Source organism: Rhamphochromis sp. 'chilingali' (assembly GCF_963969265.1).
Source record: "Rhamphochromis sp. 'chilingali' genome assembly, chromosome: 14".
NCBI lineage: Eukaryota > Metazoa > Chordata > Actinopteri > Cichliformes > Cichlidae > Rhamphochromis > Rhamphochromis sp. 'chilingali'.
The window spans coordinates 27,341,644-27,351,971 of record NC_137941.1 but is presented as its reverse complement, the minus strand read 5'-3'; the positions used below and the strand labels follow the sequence as shown (position 1 = coordinate 27,351,971).

At 40.3% G+C, this 10,328-nt stretch overlaps 1 protein-coding gene across 7 annotated transcripts; it reads right to left on the bottom strand.

Annotated features, from left to right (window-relative positions):
* Window positions 1–36: 36 nt before the first annotated feature.
* slc35a5 (solute carrier family 35 member A5) lies at window positions 37–8,967 on the bottom strand. Of its 7 annotated transcripts, none has more exons than XM_080902382.1 (10): window positions 8,855–8,967; window positions 6,912–7,071; window positions 6,681–6,779; window positions 5,224–5,357; window positions 4,935–5,002; window positions 4,405–4,593; window positions 3,512–3,706; window positions 3,292–3,419; window positions 1,979–2,247; window positions 37–1,362 (listed from the first exon to the last, which is right to left on the bottom strand). In XM_080902382.1, the coding sequence occupies exons 2-10, from the start codon at window positions 7,036–7,038 to the stop codon at window positions 1,294–1,296; spliced, it is 1,278 nt and encodes a 425-aa protein (XP_080758508.1). In that variant the 5' UTR covers window positions 7,039–7,071; window positions 8,855–8,967; the 3' UTR covers window positions 37–1,293. The 7 variants fall into 7 exon arrangements, with proteins under 7 accessions (XP_080758508.1, XP_080758509.1, XP_080758510.1 ...); XM_080902383.1 differs by having other exon boundaries at window positions 8,859–8,967; XM_080902384.1 differs by having other exon boundaries at window positions 6,912–7,068; window positions 8,859–8,963.
* Window positions 8,968–10,328: the final 1,361 nt, after the last annotated feature.

The following is a 10,328-nucleotide window of genomic DNA, read 5'->3' as shown; positions in this document are numbered from 1 at the left end:
ATAAATGCACATAAATTTATGACAAGACATCAGCGATTGTATTAAATTGCATTACTTGCACAGAAGTAAAACAACTTGCCATTTATTTTACAAGAAAATGCATTCACACGTGAGGATTTTAATGGCACAAACAACAATCTTTAGACAATGTTATTTTACAGTTTAACAAGAAAATATTCAAGCCCCAAGTAAGAGAAGCAGGGAGTTTGTGGTGCTGACAGAAAGTCAGGCATTAGTGGCAATTATATCAATACCACTTATTCTGGCTCAGAAAATAAACACCAATAGTCCAATGAAAATAATAGTCCAGGTGCCAGATGTATAAAACATTCATTTATATTTTTTGTTTCCACCTAATGTCGGGTGTACTAAATTTTAGCAAGCCTCCTATTGTTTTGGGGGAAATTTGAGGTCCTATAAAAAGCTGCAGCTCTGCTTTCCTTTTTTCAACAATGAAAAACAACTTTTTTTTGCCTCTCGTAGTAATGTGAGTGGTATTTTCTTTCTTTCCCCTTTTACTTTGGACTTAATAGTTGCCTCTGTTCCTTTTTTCCTTTTGGTTGAGTTTCTTCTTTTGTGATTCCAGAATTGAGATCACCAAATAAAAGACAATTTCTTTTATCCACCTTGATGAAAACTCTGCGTCTTCTTTGTGGTTCTATTCATCACCATGTGAAATTATTTGAGCTGCAAATGTCCAGACAGTTAAAGGAGCTCCTACATCCATTCATGACTGCAGAACGGAGTGGAAACAAGGCTGATGGACAAGAGTGGAGTTTCATGAAGGCTGAGATTTAAGGGGGGGGGGGGGGTTTGCGTTGGACATCTATTATCAAAACAATCTTGAAACTGCAGTTTCTGGTCCTTAGACGTCCAGCACCAGCAAGCAGTCAGATGGCAGCATGTACAACAGGAATCATGTAAAGAAATACACTGTCCATAAAAGAAATCCATAATGAATCCAAAAGTATCACTTATCACTTATTTTCCAACAAACAGCGTTGCTGGTACTTTCCCCCATATGAATGACAGCAGTCATCCACAGACAGGCACGTTTCCAAAATATACAGATTTTGCTAATTCTGTTATTAAACACCTTGTTTGTTTTTAATTCTAGGAGTCTATCATATAATCTAGCAACAGTATCTTTCACCGTTTACCTGCTTATCACTGTTCAAATAAATGCTTTCACAGACAATCTGTGACCATGTTCCATCCAGTCAATTGTGCAGTTCGACACCAGCAGCAGGAAAGATGCAGAGTATCCTCTGGATACTACTAGCGCTATCATTACTACAAGGACTCTTCATCAGATTCACTGTCTGCATTTGCCTTTGTCAGGAGCTCGAGCTCCTCACCGTCCTGCAACACAAAAAAGAGACAAGGCATCAGAATGAATGCACAAGTGGTCAAATCCAGTGGACAAATCTGCAGACAATGAGGCACTGTGCACATCTTTTTTCTGTCTTCAGAAAGTGGAGGGCAGTATTTGCTCCCCGAAAAACACCAGGGAAGTACCGTGCATTTTAAAGCCACGGCTGCCAATGGAGAGGGTATTTTTGTTAGTGCTCTAGCAAAGAAACAAACACCTGAAACCTGGCATTTCACATGAATTACAGGGTTTCTTCCTGGGGACGCTGGGGATGAAAAGAATTCCAGGATAGTATCCCCACAGACTACTGTATTGTTAAATAGCTTCTTCCATCAAAAAACACTTGACTACTAAAGGAATTATATGAAGCAAGGCTCCAGCATGAGCCTGAATGCTATTTTCATAGCTGGGAATCAGGTTTCCTCCTGCACTCAAGAAATGACATTACAGAGAAACAAGAGCCAAGTTTCCTGCAGAGCACTTGGTATGTGGGCGGGAGTAGAGGAAGTGGATATACATCGGGGTTAGGTGAGCGAAGTTGTGTGAGGAAAAGGAGTGTGTGGGCTTGTGTGCGTGACTACTGAGGATATGTGGTTTGTCTCCTACCCCTCTTGACCTCTCAAACACCTCCCCGTTGATGACCCGTAGTTTCTCTCGCTGCAGGCTATATTCCAGGTCCTTGTGCCAGCTGGCATTGTAGATAAAGATGGCCAGCAGGACAGTGGGTGCCTGGAAGAAGAAGTCCAGCGAAGGGTGGAAGTCAAAGAGGAAGAGGGAGAGGCCTGTGACCAGAACAGTAGTGATCTGGCCAGTCAGCACATGGAACATGTTGTCTCTGAATTTTAAGATGAAGGCCACGGATAAGCCCAGGGCAGCTAGGGAGAACACAGAAGATTATGAGTTCTTCAAATGCATACTAGAGATAGATAAATGAACTAGTCCAGTTAATAACAAATTACATCCAGCAGCTGGATTAGTGTAGCTTAGCACTGATGCCAGAAGCAGGACCAAATACCCACCAGGTTCTGTTCAGAGGCATAAAACAACTCAAGTACCAGCAGCTTACAAGATCACAAGTTAAGATGATTTTGTCTGTAGACGACAGAAATTGTACAAAGTAGTGGTTTTGCATGCTACAGTCTTTTGGAGCTCCCACTCCGACCCCTCCTCTATTTACGCCAGCTTTCATCTGATTGGCTGCCCCTACATCTGAGCTTCTACAAACAGAACCAGGTGCTGCACCACTTCCTCTGCTTATCAATTTGACAGACTTCCTTCAACCCAGCCATCCCTTCCAGCTCATCCTGGAGGACACAGTATTCCCCAAGCCCGCTGAGACCTCCTCCCAGTAGGACATGGCCAAAAACACCTCACCTACCTAGGAGTCCAGGAGGAATCCTGGTTAGATGCCCCGAGTACCTCAACTGTCTTCTTTTGATGAACATATTTTCTCTTCCTCAAGCAACTTCTATAATCCACATGGACATGTTTGCATATAATTCAAAGCAGCAAACTAATTAAATTAAATTAGAGTGGACATCTCCAGCAACAGAAATGACAGTAGGAGATCTCAGTTCAATAAACATCACACTTATGCCTGCTTGATATTCATCTTCCAGTCATATGCTGTATAAAACAGTATTCAAATGTCCCTCTGATGTGAGAATGATGCACTACAGTGCTGACTGAAGTTATCAATCTTGTGATAGGCAGAAACACCAAAAGTTAAAAATGTTAAATGTAATTTTGTGGTCCCAATGACTGCATGATGTCCAAAAGTAGAATAAATGTTGAAGCTGTTTTGGTCCACTTTTGTTTAACACTGACATTTTGGAAGAAACTGACAAATCTGACTAATGGGGAAAGAAAAAATACAAATTTGTGATGACAGTGCGAGTCATTAATCCACCATTACTCACCAGTGACCAGCACCAAGCCCAGGGAATAAATGTTATGTCCATGTAGGAGGCCACAGTGCATGGTGAGACCTCGTGCCTCGCTGTTGAGCCCAAGAGTCAGACCATTAAACACCACACCAAAGGCATACCTAAAAAACACGCAGTAAAAACGACTGATGTTAGCACCAAAGTCATCCACGTGTCCTCTGCTTTCCCATTTTCTTCACAAGCAGCTTCTCACAGTTTACTGTTCTGTATGAAGATGCTTTCAGTGAGCTGCTCTCCTTCTTTGAGAATCTTCTCATTGTATATGTTGGCCATGGCAGAGATGAAGCACTGGAGGATGAGCAGGATGTGACCCACACCCAGAGATTGAAGCTTCGATACTACTTTGTCCCTCCAGGCCTGGCCGGGCAGGGTTGATGCCCATGATATACTGGCAGTGTAAAGGAACAAAGATGTGAAAAAGCGTATTTAATGTAACGTGTACATTACAGTATTTCACTGTAGATTAATAAATAATACAAAAATGTTATCAAGTTGCAAAAGAAGTGCTCAGAATTTCCCAAAGCTCTCTGCGCCATTTTACTTACAGAATACTTTCTCGATGCAGCAGTCAAAAACACCATCATTTAAATCTAATATTACAAATATGACAGATATGTGTCATTTATTAGATTACCAAACCTTTTCTTCTCCCTTTGCATAAAAGACCTGCTAAAATAGTTGGAACTGATACATATAATCTTTCCATCTCTCCCTACAGCTGTGGGCAGTTTAATATTCAGCTTCCCAGCATGAGCTGCAAAATCAACTACATTTGAGGGGACTGATCTCACTAAATGAATTCAAGGTGATTAGAAATTATTTGAATACAGTGATAAATGTTTTGCAGCCTCACTACATTTGACCTGCCATGATGTTTTCATAGTTTTGAAATGTTTTACTTAAGTTTCTACACTTTATTCTTTATCTCATGTGTATAAATATGCTCACTGGGTGTGTATTGTTCTATTTCGTGCTGCTGCTCATCTTGTTCTGGAAAATTGTTCTGCTGCAAAAATATTTTAAAGCTCCGAAGATCTACTTCCTAGTTAAGTAAAGGTTAAATAATCCTGCATGCTTCACTTTTACCTGCTGTTCTTCATCTCCTCCAGAAGCTGGGTGTAGAGTAGGCAAGAGTTGGAGGGGCTAGAAAGTGGGTTTGAGTGAAGACTGGGAACAGCTATTGAGTTTTGCTTGCCTCCTGATCCTGTTGTCAAGGAAACGATGGACAGGAAGAGAATAACCAACGCTGCCCACTGAACCCAAGACAGGCGCCTCCTGTAGGAAAAGGCCAAGTAAAAAACAAAAAACAAATGACGCTTAATCTATTAGCTTATGATATACAGTAATAAAAATAACAGCCTGAAGATCAAATTACCTGTGAGTGCTTTAGTGCACTGGGACAAGCAAAACACATTCAGTAACAGTGTTCCATGGTATAGGAGACCATTCTCCCTCACATGCACACTTTGGTCCGCTTACAATTGGAAAACATGAAAAAAATGTCTTTTTTCCTCAAGAGACCAACCAAATAAAATCTTAAAATATCACCTCTCATTCCACAATCAAACACACACAACATGTTTCTGAAGAACAGTTGAGTTAAAAGTGAAACTTACTTCAAAACTATTCTAAAGAGCACAGCTGTGGTCAGGATGACAAAGTTGGAGAACAACACTGCCATAGCCTGGGAACAAAAAGAACAGCAGCAGCTCAGCACATTTAAAGCATCAAATGTGCAGGACATTTTGTTAATGCCAGTCTGATATGAAAAGCTCAAATCTACAAACTGGAAAATGAGATTTGGATGTTAACAAAGGGTTAAAAAAAATTTGCAGTCCAGGCAACCACATTTCCCTCTAGCAGCTATCATTTAGCAAACATCTTAAATATCTTATCTGTACTGACGGGCTGCAGGTAGCTCATAACATAGAAGATGATGAGGTTGTCAAGAAAGTAAAGGAAAGCAGGGACGGCCCACTTCAGGGAGCTGAGGAAGGAAGAGCTGGAGGCACAACCCAAATCTCTGCATGATCGGCCCTCTGTAGTAACAGAAAGAAAGAGTCAACGAACATCCTTCACTCATGGAACACAGAATGAGGTCAGATGAACTTATGAACACAAATATTAGTTGTAAGACTTGTCGTGGTTTTTGTCATATTCGAGACATGATAAATACCAATACCCAGATTATTGATCCCTTCTATTTTGTAATGGTTAATTCAACATTCCTGTTGCCACTGACCTTTAATTGGAGGGTTGACCTTATTTTGACTGGCCATCATTCACTAACCTGTCTCCTATAGACTTCATTAGTTTAGATTTTTAGTACCTTCTACGATCCAAGCTAGCAGATGTATTGAAATCTAAAAATAATTTCAACAGGCAGTCACACCTATGTATGATAAACTAATAGGTACAATCCCAAAATTCTGGAGACACAGGACTTTATAATAAATAACACATAATTAATAATTCATTAATAATGGTCCTCTACAGGAAATTGGGCCAGTCTGACAGAAAGATTCTCTCTTTGTAAGTTTGAGATGAAAATTTACACAAATGAAACCACAAAAATGGGGCTTTTAACCTTAAAAACAGATCAGTCATATTTAACTGCTATGTTTTCTTTATTTTCATAGGCAAACTTGTAATCACACTTCCAACATTATCTTAGTTTCTTTTTAACTTCTTCCACATTCAAGCAGTTTGCCCAGATATCTGAAATTGAGGGTGTTTTCACATCTATAGTTCATTTACTCTGGTCCTAGCCACTTGATGAGTTTGTAAACTTTTAGCTTTTCGCTGTGATTGGGTTTGTTTCCACACAGAGAAGAAATCAAGTGAACTCCACACAAACCAAACTGCGTCACTACAAACAATGTGACAATGTTCAGTTTGCTCAGCAGCCAGATTTGTCGGGCTGGGAGCAACAAAAGTAAACGCAGGAAGAAGGTGCTGAACACAGAGAATTTACATTTATTTCATGGTTAGCTGCTAGCTCGTACAGACCTTTGCACATCTATAGTACCTTTCGATGCTGAGATTACAAAGCATACATTGCTATGGGATGGGGGTTTTTTTATAGCTCAAACTACACCTTCACACCATAAACGAACCGCTCTGGAGTCAATTTGGAACTGTACTGAGACCACTTCCTCCAAAGGGTCTCGGTGCTGTTCTTTTCATCCGCTCCTGAGTGCAGTCACACCTGCACGAACGAACTACACCAAGGAGGGAAAACGAACTAGAGTTTGATTTAAACAGACAAAACACCGCAGGTGAGAAAACACTTTGAGATGTGATATGAAACCAGAACATAAGCTGATCCCAACTAGGACACACACGCAGGCATCAAAGTTTACCTCGGACTATGACCCTGACTGACATGACCAGACAGAAGAGCAGTTTAAGAGCCTCGGCAAGCAGATTTACAGATGCTGGGAGGAAGTCATACTTGTTTTCTGCAAAAAGAACAAAATGTGAAGACACGTGCTGAGCAAGCTGCCAACACATTAACACTGTTTTTTAAATCTTTTTATCCAGCTGTGGAAAAAAAAAAAGTTGTGTGCATGTGTTTACTGTCAGGTAATCACCGGCATTGGCAGACATTTTCAGAAGTAGGATGCGGCTGGTCCCCAGTGTTACAAAGCCTAGCCCGAGAGCAAGAGTGTAGGCTGATGAGCGGGAGCACAGCCTGGGGCACAAGGGGCAGCATGCCATGGCTGCGACTGGAAATGGATCCAGCCAAACCTGCTGGAATACATACAACGATGCACGCACACATGTTTATCAGACTTCCCCTTTACATTATGATTATTATACTGCCAAAGAATTTTTTAAAACTTCAATATTCAGTAAGATGACCTTTATATTCCAAGAAATCTATGTATCAGGCAAGCTTTCAGGTCAATTCTTTAAGTAATCCAAGAGATTTATGTGGATGTTGGCTGTTTTTGTTTATTCTCTGTCAAACTATGACTCAATAAGCACTGTTGCAACAGGGCTCACAGGGATTTTCAGTCTGGTTATTGTGTCATTTGGCATACCATAACATTTTCTTCCAATTTCCCTTCCTTAAGAGTAATTTTTTGACAGCCACCCTCACACTGACACCATTTCTGATGCGGCTTCAGTAAGCAGTATATGGATCAACTGCAAGCCCAGATGCATCTCTCAGGTCCTGTGTCAGGTCTTTGCTGCATTTTTTCCCCCCCTTATTCTAAAGAACGTGACTTTGAGATACTGTTAATCAGCTGTGGGCAGGTTTTTAAGCCTGCCACTTCTTCTTTTGTCCTCCACTTGTCTACCTTCCTTTTGCTTTTAAAGACACGCTGCACACCACGCTGATGTGGTGTGCAGCGTGGTGGCATATGGCACCACCATATGCCAAGTTTTCAGCTAACACTTCTTTGGTGCAAAAAATGCAATTTTGTCCCTGTCAAACAGCATTATCCTGGGCATTTGTTGTATATTCAAATAAGTAAATGGGCACAAATTCTGTGTTTTTGTGAGAGGCAGCAAGTAATAAAGTGGCTAGAAATATATTTTAAAATTGGCTCTTTGCTCAGTTGTTTGTTATGTGCAGACACAACACTGAGTTGGGCTCTCCTATTCTTGAATAATTCACAGGTCAGTGTTAAGTGGCTTATCAAACAAACAAAAATAAATAAATAAAAGTTCCTCTGAAAATAATCAGGTACAATGACTGGACTGAAAATTTGTTTTTCTTTTTTAAAAAAAAAAAAAAAAAAAAAAAAAGCCGCCAATAGCCACAAATGAGGCTAGCTTCAATATTTTAGCACAGTACTGTATATCCACAATTTCACCAAGACAAAAAAACACTCCCTGCTTAACAACAAGTATTGGTGCTGGGGGGGTTTCTGTTCACTAATTTAACAAAAAATAATAATAATGATTACACTAGATAGCTATAATAACTACTGAATGATGTTTTAAAAGTACTCTTGCTTTAATTTAAGCTTATTTGATACAGTGCTTCCTCTCCTTTACCTACTCACAAGAGAAAATACGTGTTTTGTACTCTTGCAATCTAAGGCGTTTGGGGAAAAACGCGACTTACATTACCATGATCTTGGCGTCTGAGAACCTACACAGACCTAAATACACAGAATTTAAACACCGACACTTTGCTAAAATACGTAGTTATATTTCACTTTTACAAAGACTTAGTGACTTAAGAACTAACAAAACAAACTTACGGCAAATTAGTCGACAGTTTTTAAATCAACTTCCAGCTTTTGAGATAATTTAAACTCCATTGCCATGTCCAATAATACTCATAAAACTTATAAAAATCACCCGAAAATTGGCAGGACGGTAAGTTAGACTGTTCAAACACACAAAATTCAACACACAGCTCTATTAGCACAGAGGTGGCCTTGCATCACTAGCCTTTAAATCGTCACCTTTGTGCCAATAAACGCCGATAAAACACGCTTGTTCTTTTAAATATTCGGAAATTATTTTTTGAGGCTACTGTCCATAACATGAGAAAACAGGGCAGTGTTATAAATACCTGCCTGTTAGTCTTCTTTAGTACGAAACATAACCGAGGGATTGCATTTCGCCAACACTACCGCTTCCTGGTTGATCTGCGCATGCGTTAAAACACAGGTTACGACGTCATCCCGTTTTGGGCTTTGGAGTTGACGTCACGCCGCATTGCATTGTGGGATCGCGGCGCCATGACAGAAGGCCACAAATCAAAACAAACACACTACTGTGTTGGAAGCAGGACTATCAGAACCATGCTTAACCTCCTAGGACCTGCCGTCCACATATGTGGACATCACATTTGGGTTATTTAGACAAAAATACTCAATTTTGCTCTACATGGGCCTGATATCCACTTACGAGAACATTATACTGCTACCGTTCTATCATAATCTTAAATGAATATCCTCATTTGTGGCTCTCGTTTTTCTTAAAAACAAAAGTAAGTTAAAAAAAATCTGGTAATTCTTTGTTTTTACATTCATCGGGCCCCAATATGCCCAAATATCAAAGAGAAATTAAAATCAGCGCAAAAGACAAAGGGCTGTATCGCGACCGATTGCGCCCAGACGCCAAGACCGGCCGTACTTGGAAAAAATAGTGTGCATCGGTAATGTGGACCCGTATGAAATAAGGCAGTGGAGCGGAAACTCTATTAGATTAGATTAGATAGAACTTTATTAATCCCTCGGGTGGGTTCCTCTGGGAAATTCGATTTCCAGAAAAGCACAGCACCGACAGAAGTTACAGAGTTACAGAATATTATATATATATATATACACACACACACACACACATATATATAAATACAGAGACAATATAAATAAAATATACGAAGGGGATAAATAGAATAAATAGGAATAAAAAATAAAAATACAAGTGAATTGCACATTTCAAGTATTGAGGTCTATTGCACTGTTGACTATTTACAAAAGTATTGCACAAAAGGTATTGCACAGTGAGGTGAAGAGGCACTACAACTTAGTTGTTCCCCCCTCCTTTGTCCTCCTGTTTCCCCTCCCTCTCCCCTCCAGAGAGGAGTTAAACAGTCTGATGGTGTGTGGGACAAAGGAGTTTTTAAGTCTGTTAGTTCTTGTCTTTGGGAGAAGCAACCTGTCACTGAACAGACTCTTCTGGTTGTTAATGGCCGTGTGCAGAGGATGCCTAGCATTGTCCATAATGTCCATCAGTTTCTTTAATGTCCTTTTCTCTGCCACTGTCACCAGAGTGTCCAGCTTCATGCCGACCACAGAGCTAGCCCTCCTGATCAGTTTCTCCAGCCTGGATGAGTCCTTCTTTGCTGTGCTGCTCCCCCAGCACACCACAGCATAGAAAAGTATGTTCACGGGACAAGAAAATAAAGTACAATCGAGACAAGGGGAAATAAGAGACAAGAGAAAAACGATACACGAATAAAAGCGTGAGTATGAGGCTACGTCCACGTACCCAGGTATTTTTGAAAACGCAGATTTTTCTATGCGTTTGCACCTTTCATC

Excerpts from the sequence above, each read along its gene's own strand:
- slc35a5 (XM_080902382.1), bottom strand. The coding sequence starts at position 7,038 with ATGGCATGCTGCCCCTTGTGCCCCAGGCTGTGCTCCCGCTCATCAGCC. Across the intron at positions 2,248-3,291 it reads GGGCTTGGTGCTGGTCACTG|CTGCCCTGGGCTTATCCGTG; the intron begins GTGAGTAATGGT and ends TGTTCTCCCTAG. Across the intron at positions 1,363-1,978 it reads TGTTTGAGAGGTCAAGAGGG|GACGGTGAGGAGCTCGAGCT; the intron begins GTAGGAGACAAA and ends TTTGTGTTGCAG.